Source organism: Branchiostoma floridae, chromosome 3 (assembly GCF_000003815.2).
Source record: "Branchiostoma floridae strain S238N-H82 chromosome 3, Bfl_VNyyK, whole genome shotgun sequence".
Lineage (NCBI taxonomy): Eukaryota > Metazoa > Chordata > Leptocardii > Amphioxiformes > Branchiostomatidae > Branchiostoma > Branchiostoma floridae.
The window spans coordinates 11782603-11803610 of record NC_049981.1 but is presented as its reverse complement, the minus strand read 5'-3'; the positions used below and the strand labels follow the sequence as shown (position 1 = coordinate 11803610).

At 43.0% G+C, this 21008-nt stretch overlaps 1 protein-coding gene across 2 annotated transcripts; it reads right to left on the bottom strand.

Moving 5' to 3' along the window:
- Positions 1-1269: 1269 nt before the first annotated feature.
- On the bottom strand, positions 1270-21008 carry LOC118412120 (mucin-2-like). Of its 2 annotated transcripts, XM_035814760.1 has the most exons (27): positions 20785-21008; positions 16280-16924; positions 15632-15741; positions 14964-15022; positions 13980-14596; positions 13671-13835; positions 13396-13505; positions 13239-13297; positions 12292-13103; positions 11983-12092; positions 11787-11845; positions 10611-11257; positions 10322-10431; positions 9840-9898; positions 8420-9399; positions 8083-8189; positions 7694-7752; positions 7409-7572; positions 6769-6996; positions 6484-6660; positions 5874-5983; positions 5413-5471; positions 4671-4858; positions 4074-4100; positions 3233-3345; positions 2881-2939; positions 1270-2532 (listed from the first exon to the last, which is right to left on the bottom strand). In XM_035814760.1, exons 1-27 carry the CDS (start codon positions 20876-20878, stop codon positions 2502-2504), a joined length of 5958 nt encoding a protein of 1985 aa, XP_035670653.1. In that variant the 5' UTR covers positions 20879-21008; the 3' UTR covers positions 1270-2501. The 2 variants fall into 2 exon arrangements, with proteins under 2 accessions (XP_035670653.1, XP_035670652.1); XM_035814759.1 differs by having other exon boundaries at positions 6484-6996.

Genomic DNA, 21008 nt, shown 5'->3' with positions numbered 1-21008 from the left:
AGTGTTCTAGACATGCTGTACTCCAAAGCAGCGTTCCTTTTTCTTGTGCTGTCGCCAGGTGCTGTCGACTGCTTGGAGTGAATCGGCACCTCCTGACCGCACTATCATTACATAGTATTAATTTACATACCCCCACTCGACGTCTAAACAATATACCACACGGGGAGTCTGTCTCCACTACCGGTCAGTCCAGGTATCACCAGAAGGTCGTAATCTGCATATGGGTCACTCCCAGGGCTGTAGGCTGGGTTTCCTCCGCTCTGGAAGCCTCTAACCCGCCTGGCTGACTAATCACATCCCGGTCATTTTTTTGACGCTGTTAAACAATTTGCAGTCCCGGGCTTAGTCAATTTCAGGGGTGTATAGGCCCGGCCTGGCAACTCGCTGTATTCTAAGTTAAGAAGCTCGAAGTCAGCCTGCAATTTTAGCAGACATGTCAAAGCTGTGTTTAACATAATGGGGTCGTTGCCCTGACCCAGAAGTAGAACAGATCCTCCATCGTCTGAATGTTACCAAGGACACACGTATTTCATCCACAACTTGTGGTGGTGATGCACCGTCACTACATGTACAGTCCACCTTTTATCGATGCATGAATAATTTCTTTTTGTCATTGCTGTTTTTCTTCTTCCTACTTTAACCTTCACAGAAGGTGAACCTGCATTATAATGTGCAGAAGGTAGGAAAGAGCTGGAGAGGTTGATGACCAGAAATATTTTTTCAGTAAAAATAAACAAAGCAGTAGATTATTAGGTTACACCATGTGAAGGTAAATATTATTTATTTGTCTGCAAATGTTATTTTTATAGTCTTAACTTTGGCAAATTCAGCAAAATTCCAACTTATAAGTAATCGTTTGGATTTAATCGTTAATCGTTGACACCACTATAACAGTGGCATTCATATTACATTTTCAACGTGCTTGCTGGTTGGACACAGTGCTTGCAATATTAGGCAAGTCACTAGGAGGCGCACTGTAGCGGGCTATTCCATGGGACTGTCCCAACTCACGTATGACAGCACATGTTTGGTTTTTATCAATATCATAGGGGGGAGGTAATCAAAGAACGTATGTGGTTTTAAGAAAACAGGTAGAACATGTTATTATAATTACTGTCACCAAATCGTTCGCTTTTATGCCCTTTTAAAACTTAAAACACCACCCCTTTTCACTCTTATGCTGACCAAATCTAAACAGTGCAATTTCTCATTTGGCAGAGGAAAAGTACCCACAAATCAATGCGATATAAACATGGCGGGAGAGACATCTACAAAGATATGTTTTATTGACTTGTTATAACCTCGTCACCTTGCACAGTTAGCAAACAGTAGTCTCATAATCAAGGTCACTCTTACTCTACATAAAGCTCCTTTCAAAATAAAAAGTGTTATCAAACTGTAAATCAACTGAAATCTTTGTCATTAGTGCACTTATAAAATTGATTGTTGACATGACCTTGGAAGGCAAGCTGACAGACAATCTGTGCGTATAATAAGTTACCGGTACCACCCAGTGATATTTTACAGTTAATTTCACTCAGTACACATGGGCGGTAACCCTCCGTGTCGGATCGTCCGACTCACAAGAAGGTTTGCCGTTTATGACAACCCGTCTTCCAGGTTCTCCAGCATATATAGGATGCTAAAAATAGTTGCCGAACACGTGATTTCTCGCCAATGGAATTCTGGCTGCCGCCAGCTTGTTTCATACCCCTAGGGAACAATTATGATATCAAACTTTGTGACCCTTAAATGCTGTTACCCTCAGGGTTACTCCAATCAATGCGAGGTGCCATAATTACCGTATCATACACACCGATAGCTCCAGTTTGGAACCTATGACGCATTTACCCTCACAAGATCGAAACAATTAAATCTCCACCAATATATATTCCTTTGTTCTTTGCTGAATATGCAAAACTTATAACACAGAAATCATCGACGTATTGTGCATTGAGAAACACGATTGCAAAGAGAGATTTTAAGTTAGTCTTCGACTGTGCGGCACAAATATAAGTAAACATGACACTGCCTGTTATTTATTGAAGGTCTGATTTATTGAGTAGAGCCTACAACCATCAACATTAGCTTTTGTTTAGAGATCTAACATGTGTTTTATACTGATCTTTGGAAAAGGATATTTTAATTTTGCAACTAGAAAAAAAAAACAGACAACATTATAAGTATGGGTGTATTAAATAATTTCATTATTTTAAATCACTTGTGAAACCCAGTAGTTCCCAAGACCACTGATAGAGAAAAAAACACCATCATAAGTTGATACGTAAACTAATATCAAATCATAACCTGCATTCACGAAACATTTGTTCTAAATGAAATTGCCATTATATTTCTTTTCCTTTACATTTAATGTTTCCTAAATATAGATATTCTAGATAAAAGATCAGACAAAAGACGATTTCGGTCTAACTAAAACAATAAAGATCAAGACAGAAACTTTGAATTCTTGAAGTTGACATTCAACGTGTCCTCAGTATAATCTAGTACACGTTGTTGTCCGATTCGACGTTCCTGCAAAAGTAAACATTACGAAAATGGTCAATACCAAAAAAAAACGTTACTCTCTTTAAATAAAATTTTGCAACTGAGTAATCTATTTGATAATTTCTTTTACTCGTGACTTACTTACTTCGACGAAGGCGCTCTCGTGTCTTTTGTCGTTTCAAGCTTGATTTAACTAAAGGCAAAGAGGTTCTAGCATTGCATATGGACTTCCGTTTTGAAGGAAAAGTTGTCCTTGATCGTCATTACATTTCACGGTGGTTAATTGTTACAATATAACCTCCTTGATTGTTAAGCGGATCTCTCGCGGTATGGGAGGGCAAATTTACTTTGTTCGGACAAAGACGAAACACCTACCTCCGAGACACGACCTTTGCTGACTTGTACCCTTGTATATGAGCAAATAACGCGTCCAGCTGAGAATTCAAACGTAAACGGACATTAATTACATCATACAGTCATATTGTAGGCAGTATAGCTATGTTCTCAGTGATCGAACGATAGCTGTAACTTTATGTAGTGTGTTTTGTCGCTCCCTTTGATAGTCGACAAGAACACTTTTTGTTATTGAATAATTGTAGAGTGGAAAGGCAGACTTGAATAGACTTATATATCCTCTCTCCACCAAAAGGATCATCATTGCTGATCGCAGAGGAAAAAGTCATGAACCCACTTTCATAACAGTCATAAAATATGTAGTACTACTCACGTTTTGTTCGATCTCCCTGGTGAGTTCGTCGTGCGAGGGACATGTGGGGTCCAGGGCGTCCGCTCCCACATTGGTGTCCAGTACGAAGGAGATGAACGCCGTCTGGTAGTGACCTGCAGAGGACAGACAGGAGACTGTTAGAACTTCACAGTTGACTGGGATAACGGTTTAGGTCCGAACCGAGGCCCAGTCATAAAAGACACAAAAATGCACAAGACGTAAAGAGAATAGTCGTGAGCATTATTTGTGTATGTTTTTGCGTATACATTTCTATTTCGTCTACACAAACAGCTCGGCGCGCCTGGCCGTAGTTTGGCAATGTGACGTTAGCTTTTAGCGGGTACGTCCTTCGTACTTGCGACGTTAGCAAAAGTCTTTGACTAAAGACGTGTTGATACGTCGCGACTTGAGTTAAATCTTGAAAGTCTCTTCTCCTCTTGAGACGTCTTAAACTTGAATGAGTCAGCAGTAAATTCGCGTTGGAATTCTTAAGATGCATCATTTGAGTCGTGCCTAAATTAGTCTTTATGAACTAAAATTGGCTTACTCTTTAAACCGACGAAAGCCTAATCATGCTTGCTAGCCAACCCTAGGAAAATGCCAAACAACAACCCTAAATTCAGCTGCTTGTTGGACTCAAAATGCTTCAAACCACGTGCACGTATCAGTATATTGAAGCACGTATTGCAAGTGGTTGTACCATGGTCAAAGTGACAGGGCGCCATCTTGTGACAAATAGTGAAATTGCCGATTGTGGCATGGATCCAAACCGACCGTGACCTCAATTTCAAGTCGCACTGCATGTTAAAGCTACATAGTCACTGAGCAACGAACATCTTACCTGCTTCAGTTGGTGAAGGAGTTGTACCTGGAACAATAAAACAGTTACAAGTAAGCTTCAAGATAATGCAATTACAATAAGAATCCTTTTATTTCCTTTCATCTCCTTCAATTCTGCGTGCCAGATTTATTTCGTTACCATCGTCTACCTACACTGACACAGAAAATAATTGTGTGGTACTAACACTCAAGTATCAAGCCCTGCATGTCCAATGACAACAGCATTTCTTATTGTCATCTTGGTGGGTATTTCTAAAAACGTGTAACGTTACATCCCTCTGACTGTAAATATTGCACATGTCGAACTGTTGTTTGAATCTAGTGTAGGGTACTATTGTTTACTTTTGTTTACGATGAATTTAATGTTGTGAATGATTTGTTGATGCTCTGATCTTGGATGTTCTGATATTGAATGTTCTGGTTTAGGACGTTCTGAATTTGGACGTCCTGATTTTTGAAGTTGTGATTTTGGATCTTCTAATCTTGGTTGTCCCAGTTTTTGATGGTCATGATGTTCTGAAGTTGAGTTTAGTAAAATTTGCAATATTCACCAACATCGTTCCATTCTTATAAATGTAATCTTGAATGGGTTACATACTTGGGCTCGGCGTCGTGACAGGAGATATCTGTAGAGAGCTCGGATCCACGGTAAGGTTGCCCAGCGTCCCGTTCGACACGGCCGTGGTTATCGTGTCCTGTACGGCTGAGCTGACGTTAGCCAGGTCAGCTCCTCCACTGGACGGTTGCTCCACCTGAACCTCTGTGTCAGCTACCACGCTTCCCTGGCTGAAGGGGATCATGCGACAAACAGTTCATAGTTATACACTTGACACAAAATGTGAAATAATGGACCTTCTTCCCAACTTCATGCACGGAGGCCTATTGCATGTTCGTAGTTATGTGAATACGGATGAGTCACAGGGTGTGAGGGGGAGATGACGTAGCTGGATACTGGTAGGATGGGAAGGTCAGCACATTCCAAAAATCAGTCATGGTGAAGGCAAAGAAAGGAGACCTATGTTATTGCGTGTTCGTCATGTGAATACGGACTAGTGACAGGATGTGAGGGGGAAGATGCCAGCATGCTGTAGCTGGAGACTGGTCGGATGGGAAAGTCAGTGCATTCCAAAACCATGATGAAAACAAAGACTTTGAAAGAGGAGAGGTCCACAATGCTACTTATCCCACAATAATGTAATTAAATTATGAAAGACTGTTCTCATTCAGTTACATATATGATATGACATTAAACTTCTGTCTTCAAGAGAGGATTTTCTCAGTACCTTTAATTTTCCCCCATTCTACAGCACCTTCTACATTAAAATAGGACCCTATCTTACCGGAACCGTAGGACTGTTACACTGACGAACCCTGGCTGTGAACTCAGTATAAGCGTCATCTGTAGAAAAGATAACACAAGGAAATCAATCCCTCAACAGAAACGGCGGTATCGATTACCGGGCAGCTTTGACTCGTTGCTTACGTCACACTTCAGGTCACGTGACATGGGTTTAGCTTAATTTTATTACTTACTGCCATGAGGGGATTTTTATCTAAATACTAGCCAAAGTAAACACTACCAGTATGAAAGCTTGCATATTAGTATTCAAAGAGAGTGACTAACTATACCAAGAGGATATTGAGCTTTACAAATATTGAAAAATCAAAATTGTAAGCATCTGGATAGAAATGTATATACAACAGAGTGATGTCATTTTGCATCATCTTTAAACTTTCGCTTACAAAGATAAGGATACCGATACGCAAAACTGAAATGAAATTAGGTTTGAAAGACACTTACCTGTGTTACTACAGTTAATGCAAGGCTCTTGAATTGAGATGAGTTGCTGTCGCCGAGATCTGCAGTATATGTCAAACTTGTCATCGTGAAGGAAACCGACAACTTTTGGGCTGTAAATGAAGAAATAGAATGATGCGGTTAAGATCATATCTAACATCATATTTACTTTCACCGGGGGGGGGGGGTTGTTTGTGGTACGTGTCTTCAAATTTCATTACCGTTCCAAAGAAATAAGATCATTGACGTGGAATATCCGGCTTTTACTATGGTTCCTGGTAAGGTAGTACACACCCTGTGGTGTTTGATTGCATTACATGTATGTAGCAAGCGGTAGGACAGAATCCGGTGGGGCAATTCTCCGCCTACATTATCTTTTTCAGCAAGAATAAACAGAGCACTTGCTTGCAAAATTTATCATTCTAGTTCAATAGCTGGTTCTCATGCTTTTGGTATTTTCATACAAAAGTGTGAATTAGCCAAGATCGTAAGTGAAAAATGAAGGTTTGATAAGAGATATGAGAAACATCTCTACGATGGAATGTGTCGTAGATATAATTAGAACAGCCTAACCCTTTAGTTTTCAGCACCATGAGTATCTGTATATTCTCACCTGGGGCTTTAGTGGTACGTTTTGCCGTAGTTGGCTCATCAGTGGTGGCTGGTGATGACGCCGGTTCGGCTGGTGATGTCGCTTCCTGGGTGGCAACAGGCCTTGTCGCCGGTTGCGAGGCACCCGCCGTTGTTGCCGGTTGTGTGGCACCCGCTGTTGTTGCCGGTTGTGTGGCACCTGACGTCATAGCTGGTTGTGTGGCACCCGCTGTTGCAGCTGGTTGTGTGACACCTGGCGTCATAGCCGGTTGCGAGGCACCCGCTGTTGCAGCTGGTTGTGTGGCACCTGGCGTCATGGCCGGTTGTGTGGCACCTGGCGTCATAGCAGATTGTGTGGCACCCGCTGTTGTTGCCGGTTGCGAGGCACCCACTGTTGTAGCTGGTTGTGTGACCCCTTGGGTCATAGCAGGTTGTGTGGCACCCGCTGTTGTAGCCGGTTGTGTGACACCTGGCGTCATAGCCGGTTGCGAGGCACCCGCTGTTGTAGCTGGTTGTGTGACACCTGGCGATGTAGCTGTAGATAAAAAAATGTATTAGCAATGTCAACATATCATCACACGTAAGACGCAGCGATCGACGTACAAGAATGGTGATGAGAGAAAGCATCGTAGGAAAGTATTGGTGCATTTCTGCGGACAAGCTCCGTGCCAGTACGTGATGTGATCAAAAACAAATCTTCAAAGAACCGTGACGGGGGCATTACAAACTTCCATACCAATGACCCGTCACTGAAGTCCGCGAGGTCACGTGTCACAGTAATCTCTCCATATCGTTATGAATGAATGAAGACTATTGTACATTTTTCTCAACTGAGCTACCTGCAGGTCACAACAAAGACATGTCTACATATATTAGATATATACAGATATAATTGGGTTATCAAAATGCACGAGGAATTTTTTTTCAGTGATAAATATGTCGCCTACCTGACAGGTAATCCAGTGACGTTGGATCGACAGTGAGGCTGCCAATGGTCCCGCTGGACACCGCTGCTTTGGCCTGAGTCAGCAGGGAACTCTCGACGTCCGCCGCAGAGGACCCGCCGCTCGCCGCGTAGTAAACATTCACGTCTGCTATAACACTGCCCTGCCTAGAAATAACGTTTTAAGTTAAAATCTTTATATAAATGTAAAGTATGAATATTTGGATAAAAGAGCTTACTTTTCTGCTTCCATTGTAGCATTTAAGAGTACTTAATTACATGGCATTACCTGAACCCTGTCACTTCGCTCCGGACGTATCCAGGAGTGCTCCCCAGTTCGGTTTGCAACTGTTGAAAAAGAGATACATTCTTGTCATTGGCAATTTAATTATAAGTTGCACCGTCAGACTTCATTCTCCAATATTCATCATTCATCAACTATTTGAAGAAATGACCCATCTCTTTTGGTACTAGCCTTATGACTCTCTTCATTGATTCCGTAAACCGCAATGTTGTTTTTATCGACATTTATCTCTATTTTACATGTTCTGCCAACACAGATACCCTCCAATGCTTCACACGAAACGTCCAAACATGTGTATAACGACACAAAATGCATGATAGAATCTGCATTAAGTACATGAACAGATACAGACGATAAATAGATGATGTTCTTACGTTAGACGTGACGGTTGATGCGAGGTTCTGAAAGTCAGCCGAGCTGGAGTTACTCAGGGTGGACCGCCATGACTCGCCACTCAGCGTCAGGGCTAAGGCCAGGGAAGCTGGAAATGAAAGAAGATTTGTCGTCATGGTAACTCAGATCATCATTCAATTTCATGCAAAATGTGTTCTTATCTTGCCTGTTACAACGTTAACAAGTGCAGCCTCCGATAGATTCAGCAAAGGATCATTGAATCATTTCTCTGCTCCTATACACAAAAAAAGACTTATTGCACATGGAATGCAGTACGCTCACAACACTTGTCTTTCAAAGTATAAGAAAGGAACTCACATGCTGTAGCTGTAGTCATGTCGGGTGTGGTTACACTAGGGCTGGTGACATCTGGACGGGCACGTGTGGCGTTTTCTCTGGGAGTCATGTCAGGTCTGGTAGCTCCAGCAGTTGTAACATCAGGTCGCAGAGTTGTGGCGTTTTGGCCCGTTGTTATGTCGGGTCTCGTCGCGCCAGGAGTTGTGGGGTCTGGTCGACGACCCGTGGCGTTTTGTCTTGTAGTTATTTCAGGCCTGGTAGCGTTTTCTGCTGACGTTGCCTCAGGTCTAGTGACCCTAGGAGTTGTGATATCTGGCCGTATGTCCGTGACATTTTCTGCGGAAGTTACGTTTGGTCTAGTGGCCATGGGAGTTGTGACTTCTGGTCGGGGGCTGGTGACGTTTTCTTGACGAGGTGTTGTAATATCGGGTCTTGTGACATTCTCTGTCGGCGGCCTGGTCATGTTGTCCGGACGAGCCATTGTAGGGCGAGGCGAGGATGCATTTTCTGGACGAGGCGATGTAACATTTTCAGAACGACGCGATGTAACACCATCTGGTCTAGGTGATGTAACGTTTTCAGGACGAGGAGATGTAACACCATCTGGTCGAGACGATGAAACGTTTTCAGGACGAGGTGTTGTAGCACCATCCGGTATGGGTGCTGTAGCGTTTTCAGGACGACCCGTCGTAACGTGGTCTGATCGAGGCGTTGTAACCCCGTCAGGTCGAAGACTTGTAGTGACATCTGGCGGACTCGGTTGCAGTCTGGTTGTATTTTCAAGTCGGGCTGCTGTAACGTTTGGTGCAACAGTAGGACGTGCAGTTGTCGGTGTGGTGATGGTCAGTGAGCTGGGATCCACCGTGAAGTTTCCCAGTGAGCCATTGGAGACGGCTGACGTTAGGGTGTTCTGTATGGACGCACTGACGGCAGACACGTCCGGACCAGAGTCTCCGGTGTCTTCTAAAACCACCTCCGTATCTGCGATAACACTGCCCTGTCTGAGGTAAAAGTACAACAAGAACACACTGAAGCAGACTGAAATTGTTAAAAGGTTCTTACTGCAGGAAAAGCTTGACAGTAAATTAAGTCTGTGGCTCCGAACAATTTCTCATATGCGCATAAGTAACGTCATATTGTACATTAGTTTCCCTGCAAACTCGCTTCTACCGTACTAGTTCCCCATACCGGTGAGTTCTATAAACTTTTCAGGATGTGGAAATCCTCGTTTGACAATTAGGGGTATGTACACCCAATAGATAATAAATACAGGTAACTAGCTTAAGTATTATAAAAGGTATCACACATTGTTAAGTGGGACGCCATGATTCTCAGTACTCCTTTCAGTGTCATACTTCCAAACATGAAGTACAGAATGCGCGGCCATAATCATAAGCAATTCAGATTCAGATTAAGAGATAGTCAAGTGAAAATTGCTTACCTGAATCCGAGGACAATTGTCTTGACGTATCCTTGTACGTTGATAAATAACAAGTCAAACTGTGGAAAAATGGAAGTAGATTGTCAGAACTACTTCAATATACATAGAAAAAAGGCAAACGAAATATTACACAAGAATGTAAAAGGTAAAGTTAGTATCAGATATTTGAAAGCATTTACTTCTACACAGATTTGATAAGGTTTGATAAACGTAAAAAATATATTTGATTATTAACAAGAATCAATCCTTATCATCCATTATTTCTGCCTGTAAGTGACTACTTGTATGGACTGTTGTTTGTAAAGATATCAAGAAATCATTGACGAAATTTTTGCGAAAAGTTTTTTGTCTTATCATAGTCGATCCCAATCATTGTTTGGTCATGACCCAGAAACAGAAGAACGACTTCAAAGGAAGTCGGATACTTTCCTTTAATTTCACTGCCAGAGACGGAAGTGTGATTATTTTGAAATTGCACTTACCGTGTTTGCAACATTAGCTGCCAGATTCTTGAACTCCGCAGAGTTTTTGTCGTTGAGAGTAGGCGTGAACGTCACACTGGTAAACGTCAGTGAAATCTCAAGTTTCGGGGCTGGTAAAGGATACACAAAAGTATGAAAAATAAGTCAAACTCTACGACGAAACGAAACTTAAGGTTTGACGTAACCAATATATTTTGTAGCTCAATGAAACGTGTCTGACACAACAAAACATTGGTGGAATAGAAAAAGGAAGATATTGACATTTTTAAACACAATGCATTGAGCTTACGTTCAGCCGTTGTGGTTACACCTGTCGTTGTTGTTTCACTCTTTGTAGCAGTGGTGGTGATTTGTGGCTGTAAAGGCGTCCTGATGACGTCAGGAGGACCGGATGTAACGTCTTCACGCGGAGTCATTGTGGCGTTTTCAGGACGAGGCGTTGTAACACCATCCGGTCGGGATGATGTAACGTTTTCAGGACGAGGCATTGTAACACCATCCGGTCGGGGCGATGTAACGTTTTCAGGACGCGGTGATGGAACGTTTTCAGATCGAGGCGTTGTAATACCATCTGGTCGGGGTGATGTAACGTTTTCAGGACGAGGCATTGTAACACCATCCGGTCGGGGCGATGTAACGTTTTCAGGACGACCCATCGTAACGTTGTCTGATCGAGGCGTTGTATCCCCGTCCATTCGAGGACTGGTTGCGTTGTCTGGCCGTGTCGCTGTAACGTTTGGTGTAACAGTAGGACGAGCAGTTGTCGGTGTGGTGATGGTCAGTGAGCTGGGATCCACCGTGAAGTTTCCCAGGGAGCCATTGGAGACGGCTGACGTTAGGGTGTTCTGTATGGACGCACTGACGGCAGACAAGTCCGGACCAGAGCCTCCGGTGTCTTCTAAAACTACCTCCGTATCTGCGATAACACTGCCCTGTCTGGGGTAAAAGTACAACAAGAACACACTGAAGTAGACTAAAATTGTTGAAGGATGCTTACTACAGGAAGAAAGCCTATCTCTATTTCAGTAAATTGGTGGCTCCGAACATTTTCTCATATACGCGTCATTGTACATTGGTTTCATAGCAATGTCGCTTCTACCGACCTGGGTGCTGGATTTAATCTAACATGTTAACATAATAATAACCGTGACTTATATCAAGTGCTGATTAACCCTTAACTTGTCGGGATGGGGAAATCGTCTTTTGACAATTGAAGGTATGTATCTGCACATGGCCACTTAATAAACAATGATTATGGCTACCCAGCTTAAGTCTTATAAAACACATCACACATTTCTAAGTGATAACTATAGGGACATGGTTCTGTGTACCCCAATGTAGTGTTGTACCTTCCAACATGTAGACCAGAATGCGCGTCTTAATTACACCATCAAGCTGATAAAAGCTCGTTGATCAAGTGTAATTCAGATTCAGATTAAGAAAGAGTCAAGTGAACACTACTCACCTAAATCCGAGGACAATTGTCTTGACGTATCCTTGTACGTTGACAAATAACAAGTCAAACTGTGGAAAAATTGACAAAAAAAAGATTGAATGGCTTCGATATAAAGAAAAATTTTGAAAGAATTTACATCTACGCGGATTTTGTAATGTTTGGTAAACAGATTTCATGATTACTGGGAATAAACCCTTGTACTTACCGTGTTTGCAACATTAGCTGCCAGATTTTTAAACTCCGCAGAGTTTTTGTCGTTGAGAGTAGGCGTGAACGTCACACTGGTAAACGTCAGTGAAATCTCAAGTTTCGGGGCTGGAAGGATAAAAAGTAAAATAAGTACAATCTACGATGAAAAGAAACTAAAAGCTTGACGTAAGCAGTATATATTTGTCACACAATGACACATAAGTGATACAACATAGTATTATTGAATAAAGTAAGGAAACTATCTACATTAAAAAGCAGTACAGATAAAATAAGTTTAGTAGCGGACACAACGTGTTAAACCTACGTGCTGCCGTTGTAGTTGCACCTGTCGTTGTTGTTTCAGTTGGTGCAGTTGTGGTTTGTGGCTGTAAAGGCGTCATCGTGACGCTGTCAGGAGGACCAGATGAAACGTCTGGAGACTGAACCATTGTGGCGTTTTCGGGACGAGGCGTTGTAACACTGTCTGGTCGGGGTTGTGTAACGTTTCCGGGACGAGGCGTTGTAACACCATCCAGTCGGGGTGATGTAACGTTTTCAGGATGAGGCGTTGTAACACTATCTGGTCGGGGTGATGTAACGTTTTCAGAGCGAGGCGTTGTTACACCATCTGGTCGAGGCGATGTAACGTTTTCAGGACGAGGCGTTGTAACACCATCCGGTCGGGGCGATGTAACGTTTTCAGAGCGAGGCGTTGTAATACCATCTGGTCGAGGCGATGTAACGTTTTCTGGACGACGCGTTGTAACACCATCCGGTCGGGGAGATGTAACGTTTTCAGAGCGAGGCGTTGTAACACCATCTGGTCGGTGTGATGTGGCGTTTTCAGGGCGGCCCATCGTAACGTTGTCTGATCGAGGCGTTGTAACCCCGTCCATTCGAGGACTGGTTGCGTTGTCTGGTCGTGTCGCTGTAACGTTTGGTGTAACAGTAGGCCGAGCAGTTGTCGGTGTGGTGATGGTCAGTGAGCTGGGATCCACCGTGAAGTTTCCCAGTGAGCCATTGGAGACGGCTGACGTTAGGGTGTTCTGTATGGACGCACTGACGGCAGACACGTCCGGACCAGAGTCTCCGGTGTCTTCTAAAACTACCTCCGTATCAGCGATAACACTGCCCTGTCTGATGTACAACAATTTAGAGAAAAGACAAAATAGTTACACGGCAATACAGCTGCAATAAAACTACCACGGCAATGCCAACAATGAAAGTTGCAAGACCACAAAATCTAGATAAAGTCAAAGTAAACATGCTCACCTAAATCCGCGAACATTAGTCCTGACATACCCAGGATTGTTTGCAAACAGTTGGTCGAACTGGGGAAAGAGGGCAATGTGTTAGAGACTATCAATGTAAAACAATGCATTGTCGTGGTGCTAAAGAAGAAAGCTACATACAGGGATGCTTTACTTACCGTGTCTTCAACATTTGATGCCAGATTCTTGAACTCCGGAGATTCTGGGTTATTAAGAGAAGGTGTGAACGGCACGCTGGTCAGCTTCAGGGAAACCTCAAGTTTGGGAGCTGGATGAAAAAATCAAATATCAATCGGACAGGTACTTATAACAGACGTGTATATGGCAAATAGTTATTATCTTTATAAAGTATATTATATAATATATAATATATAACGAAAAATATATAACGATATTTGAAGGCAATACAGTGGAAACATCAGTAAGTACGTACGCTCAGCTGCTGTAGTTGTATCTGTTGTTGTTGTTGTTGTTACAACTGGAGAAGATGTGGTGATCGGTGGCTGTAAAGGTGTCATTGTCACATTGTCAGGAGCACCAGATGAAACGCTTGGAGACTGAGCCATGGTGGCGTTTTCTGGACGAGGCGTTGTAACACCATCCGGTCGGGGCGATGTAACGTTTTCAGGACGAGGTGATGTAACACCATCTGGTCGAGGCGATGTAACGTTTTCAGGACGATGCGTTGTAATACTATCTGGTCGAGGCGATGTAACGTTTTCAGGACGATGCGTTGTAACACCATCTGGTCGAGGCGATGTAACGTTTTCAGGACGATGCGTTGTAACACCATCTGGTCGAGGCGATGTAACGTTTTCAGGACGAGGCGTTGTAACACCATCTGGTCGAGGCGATGTAACGTTTTCAGGACGAGGCGTTGTAACACCATCTGGTTGAGGAGTTGTAAAATTCTGCAGGTGAGACATCGTGATATTGTCTGATCGAGGTGACGTGACATTTTCCGGACGAGGCATTGTTGTAGTTTCCACTGTAGCCAGTGTAACATTAGGTCTTGGCATACCCGCTGTCATGTTTGCAGGGGTACGTGCCGTTGTACTACTTCCCGGTTCAGACATCGCTGAGTCGCCCGATCCTGTCGTTGGAAAGAGCGCGCCGGTCACACCGATGCCCACTCCCAAACCCCCGCCTCCACCCCCACCTCCACCCCCCGGGGTAGGGCTGACCGTTGTCGGGTCGGTGAAGGCTAGTGAGCTCGGGTCTACTGTGAAGCTTCCCAGGGACCCGCCGGCCACGGCTGCAGTGAGAGTGTTCTGTATGGCCGACCTGACATCAGGCGAGCCCTGGGCTGACCCACCAGACCTGTAGCTGATGCTCGTGTCCGCTATGACACTTCCAGACCTGTGGTGAAGGGTAAACACACTCCTCTACAATACATGTAGAAAATCGCCCCTGCAGTTCCAGAGCAAGCTGCAAGGGGGCCAATCATACAAAACTTCTTCCTCACATCGAAATGGTTGGTGGGAAGGCCGGTCGAAAAATATTGATGAAAGGAAAAGGTCACGATTTTTCCCCACCAACCTCTGCTTGTAGAGTACAGTCAAGTACATTATAAACTTTTGATGTTTGAGATAGTTATTTGCATGCTGTGGGCGTTTACATTATATACGTATTAAATTATATGTATTGTGTTGGGTAACTTTGTTTGCACGTTGTTTACATCAATGGTAGTATGTTAGCTATAGCGGTATACATTATCATGCCTTACCTAAAGCCTGTCACTTGAGAGCTGATGTATCCCGGCGTGCTGCTCAGTGCTGAGTTGAGCTGTATGTTATAACATGTAAGCATGATTATTTCACGTAACATTCGTCTTACAGTCTTAGCATGAAAGCCCATCTGCGTTGGTATAATACATTATAGAAAAATGCTAAAGCACTTAACTTCCAACACTGGAATTCCAATGTTGAAAGTAAAGTGTTAGCATTTTTCTATACTGGTCTTCAATGTTGACTTGGTAAATTTGTTCTACACTTGTATTCATGTTCTTTAATCTATGAATACACGACGATAAGTTACACTGCGTTGTTGCACACATTCAATGAAACAAGCTATTTAAATCGGGGTATCTCATTGTACTTTTAAGTTCATGTGCGTCTTAAATTTGATTTGTGTTACCCTTGAGGCCTTGACTTTATAATGGGAATATCATGCAAAACGTACAAGTATGACTAAAAGGGCAACAAGACACAAAGCGTAAAAAGATTTGTTTTATCGATGAAATCCGTTGTGCGTTCTGTCGAATCGCTCAGCCGTGGCGATCAAGGTCGCCAAAGTGTTACAGCTTCAGTAAGATACCTGCATAACTCAAAAGTCATCAGAAGCTACAACAGGAAATCAAAGGGTTATACATGTACAGTACAAGTAGGTACTCACACTTGATTCCACATTAGAGGCGAGGGTCCTATAAGCCGAAGAGCTGGGGTCGTTAAGGGCAGGTTGGAAGGTCTCACTTGTCAGACTCAGGGACACCGCGACACTTGCAACTAAAGAAGTGACCGTTATGTGTTAATGACAATAGGATTATCTTTATTATATTTCAGCCATACAACAGGTGTGGTGAAATATATTGTATTTGTAATTATTTATCATATTAGTTATCCATACATGGATTGAAATGTATTGTCTGTTGTCATGCCTCTTCTTCTCCTTCTCCTCCTGTCCAATCATTCAAATGGATTCAACTTTTTCATTTTGGGGCCAAATTTAAATGAGTTGCCATTTGGCATGAATGTAGGGATAGCAAATACCCCCAGGTGTTTTTGCACTCTTGGAGAGTACCATTTTCACACATGAGTGATTTTGGAACAGTCTATTGTTGCATGGGGAGGGAGATGGCTGAGATGCTGTATTTGCTCTCAAGGAAATGTCGGCCTATCTAGTATCTCAAAAGTTTTCTTTGTCATTGTCGATAATTTGATGTTATTGCAGACTCTATGAAATCAGAACATTGAAAATATCAAAAGCATTGAATATACATTTTTTGGTCATTTCAGGCATTCAAGGGAACGTAGGTGAACCCACCTTGACCAGCAGTAGTGACATTTGTGACCGCTGGTATTGTAGGTGGTGCCGCTGATGCTCTAGCATTTGTGACAGGTGCTACTGGAGTTGTGGCATTTGTTACAGGTGCTGCTGGCATTGTAGCATTTGTTACAGGTACCGCTGGTGCTGTGGCGTTTGTCACAGGTGCCGCTGGTATTGTAGCATTTGTTGCAGGTGCTGCTGGTCTTGTGGCGTTTGTTACAGGTCCCACTGGTATTGTAGCATTTGTTGCAGGTGCGGCTGGCATGGTAGCATTTGTTACAGGTGCTGTTGGCATTGTGGCATTTGTTACAGGTGCTGTTGGCATTGTGGCATTTGTTACAGGTACTGCTGGTGCTGTAGCATTTGTTACAGGTGCCGCTGGTGCTGTGGCGTTTGTTACAGGTGCCGCTGGTGCTGTGGCGTTTGTTACAGATGCCGTAGATGTTGACATCGTGGCATTTCCCTGTGTAGTTGCAGTGGCACTCTCTGGTAGAACCGTTGTAGCATTTTCCGGGTGTACCGTCGTGATTTTGGGCGCGGCAGTTGTAACGTTTGTGGAAGGGGCCGATGTAGCGTTCAGAGCGGGTCCTGTTTCCCCGGCCGTGTTCCGAGCCTGTGTCGTGCCACTCACTGGTGTCGCTCCTGGGAAAATAAATTCATCCATGTCATGATCAGTACAATGGTCTCTTCCTACGTTTCTACGGGGAAGGTATATAAGACATTGGTTTAATGTATCTTACACCATACCACGTCGATTTGATTATAAAGATGATGTCCTCTGGGAGTACCGAAACTGATATGAGCATGCGAATAAAAAAAGGTTGACAAATTCAACATTTTTATTCGTTCTGAGCCAAACACGCTGCCGTTACGCCATCGTACCTCACACATTCTTGTAGACTGTACACGAAGCCATGATGTTAGGATAGCCCCAGAGGCGTCGCCAAAAAAGCAGCCTGTGCAATTCCGTATCAGCTTCTTTTATCACATCGTCTCATTAGTCATCTGACCCATATAACGACGCCCTGGGCACAAAGGCCTGTCTGTTCCAAAAGATACCTCAAATCTATGTTACATCGAAGAAGAAATACGTTTCTGCTTATCTTCATTGAGTACACAACTCCAATGGCTATCACAGCCTGTAATTCCTCGGTGTAGTAAAACGTAAGCTAATTTGATACAAAAAGCAACCTGCTTGGTGTAAAGCAATTATTTCAGCTACTTTACTAAACTGGATAGGTGACTTTGAAAACTGTTAGCATAAGGAGGGGCAATTGTTGTCTAAACCTTTCTGATTCATCTCGGTACTTATCAAAGCTCAACCACCCCTGATTATGTTCTACCAAACTTTTGACCTTTCTGATATGACTGTCAACTAAGTGTCTCCTTTAGATACCGCAGTTTTGCCCGGGGCTGTAGTGAGTAACTGTGGTCAGGAGTTGTCTATACTCAGTCTGGTATAGTAGTCATTCTTTCCCTGTCTATCCTCATCACTTGATATCTAGTCCTTGTCATCCTTATGCACTTTACAAATGTGACACAATCTTTGTGTAAAGAGCAGCTTGTTATAGATTTCAGTATATATCCGTAAGCAGTGGTGCTCTGGTTGCACGGATTCCGGACACTAGGTGATGCATGAGTTTAAACGTCTGGAAATAATGCATTTTTTCCATCCGATGTCTAAACTCAAAACGCCCAGCCCCGAAGCCTGGGTTGCTCCCCATGTGTCTAAGTGGTGTTGAAAACTTGATGTATAATTTACGATGTCCTGAGATCTTGGTATCAGGGTGTTTCGGCACCTGGACAGCTCGGCCCCAAGCCGCCATGATCAGGGCGACCAGGTCAGGGACTATACGGTGATATGATTATGAATGGTTAAGGTTAAGGTTAGGGTTAGGGTTGAGTTAAAGGTTAGGGTTAGACCATCATCTGATAGCGAAACGTCTAAAAACCGGGCTACGAGACGAATTGTCCAGGAACCGAAACATCCGACATTCATGGGAAGGCTGTTTCCTTGCCAAAAAAAATGACAATTCGTATCACAACTTTCAAGTTTTTCATTCGGACTTACGTCACTGAAAACCTACATCACAACCAGGTACGGTTTGCACAGTTGTTGGACAAGGTGGAAAAAATGTTATAATCCCAGAGCGACCATTGTGGTGGCATTACGTCGTTCATTTGAAAGGGAAATTTTGCGGTGATAAAAAATAAGGAGAGCTGATTTTGATCTACAATATTGGCTGCACAACCACATAACACCAGAACCTCTACACGCTCTACACGCATCAGTAATGTTGTGTTATTGGTTACTCAGCATACAAACATAACATCTTTTGTTTACAGTCGGTACCAAATGTAGGATAACCATGACTGACAAATACAGTGCTCTGAATTGGACAGAAATATGTAACTACCGGTTTTTGGTACTAATCTTGATTTGCCTTCCTTAGACGATTATATGCAACACATTATCTGATATGGGCTTCAAACTTCGATGGAGTTTGAGTAACAGTTACGCAAAGTTTGTTTAGTACCTGTTGTTTAGGTAATGAAGACAGGCTGACCTGAAATGGGCCACACATGTCACTCACATCACCAAACAGAGCTCAAAGCGCATTTTCCTCTTAAGACAACTAAAGAAGTTCCACCTCCCCCAGGAAGACCTTCTAGCAGTGTACACATGCTATGTTCGGCCGCTCCTCGAATACGCTGCACCCACCTGGAGTCCAGGTCTCATCAGTACCCAAGCGTCACAACTTGAGAAAATACAACGTCGTGCGTGCCGCACAATTCTAGGCAAGCACTACTCCTCCTACTTAGAGGCCTGCCAACAACTCAACCTCCCGACACTTGAGGCGAGACGGACCCTGTTATGTAGAAAGTTCGGACTCAGACTGTTAAGATCTCCCCTCTACCGTGACTGGCTTCCACCGTCCCGTGGCGAAATCAACGGCCGTCTCACCAGAACTTGTAATAATCTGAACTCTGTTCTCACTAGAACTGCCCGGTACCATAACAGCAGCATTCCTTTCCTTGTCAGACTGCTAAATTCATCCTAGTACTGATGCAAAAGCACATCTGAATCCCGAACTGACCTGTTTGCTGCTCTTTACCCACTGCGTATGTACCTTAGTGCAATATGATGGAAAATCACGATTAATTGAATGTGCCATATTAGTTTTTAATCGCGTAATTCATTTATAGATATTTTAAACCTTGCTTCTTATCTTAATGTGCTAGGAATTGTATCGTTTATATTGCATGAAGTCATAATTGTGCTGAATGTAATGCCATTACCTCAATTCAGCCGCAAGGCTGCGATCCGTATGACATGCTTGCCAAATAAACCATTATATAAGACAGAATGACAATTATGTATAATTTTTTTCCTCCAACATTTCCATTAGGCTGTCCGATAAATTGTCTGTAACACCACCAGTACAGTATAAAATCTCCATCAATCATTTTTGATTGATACTGTTAATCATTACAGAAACGATGCCTGCTAAGTATTTTGTCTACTTTGATTTTATCTACTTTGATTGTTCTTCAACCATCTGCAAAGTACATTATGTGTTCAACGTTGATTAGATCTTCTAGATCTCTTTCTGTTTGTCATGTTTTGTTACCCATCAGCTATCGCCAGTAGATATGTATTTAAGTTAAACAGGCAAGCCCCCCCCCCACCCACACCCACACACACACACACAACACACACATCCTCGCCAATACTTTCTCTTAACAAATGAAGTAAAAACGAGAAGCGGTCCTAAGGAAACTGCACACATTATTAAAACGTGTGTTTCCATGTGTCGGAGTGAGGAATTTAATAAGTAATGGTTTGCAGCTATCTAACATACACACCGATGCACAGAAACTCCCATGGGAATCATGCAGTTCAAACCGGTTTTAGCCATCCACAACCAAATCACCTGTTGCAGAAAGTGTCAGTTTCTTCTAGAATCTTCTAACACAACGTTGTTCGACATCATTGTAGTAGACTGGGCAAAAATATAGTTCAAAACTACACAGCTGAGTAGCTCCTTTGATGAATTAAAGCATCTTATGGTAGAAATCGAACAATTACACAACTTAGTGTGGTTAATCATAATACGGTCTATTGCGCGACCAGAATGTTGACTCCTTTTTTAAAACAAATCCTGTGAATTATGAAAATAAACATGATGCTACGTTCCAAATCATGGAACCGGTAAGGTCGTTAGATTTGTTCTCACACGGGGACTTTGAAACGAATCTGTGCCAATCTGAGTGACATACTAGTAACGTTAACCCTAACCAACACCTTACTCCATTGTAGGGAAAACTTTTATTTCTTACTTCTCTAATATTGATCTTACTTCTCGCACACTCTTGATAAATTTTCTTCATTTTTATTTGGCCTAATACTATTCTCCCATGGTTCAAACATCCGTTCTAGCTCGTCGATGGAGTCATTTTATGACAAGGCAGTAGCACGTACAACAACACGGGACATTTACCTGACTGTGCAGACGTTCCTTGGATCCCGTCCAGAAGCAGAAGCAATATCCCCAACAGCAAAATTCGCATCTTAGTTCCACCTGTAGCTTCCATCAGGTATTTCCGTACTCCCACCTGCACGCAGCTCCGTTTTGAAGACGGGGATCTCCACAGGTGCAGCTATGTTCGTGTCATAGTGCGTCGGACCTTAAACGTGCACAATCTGACACACTTTCACCACCAC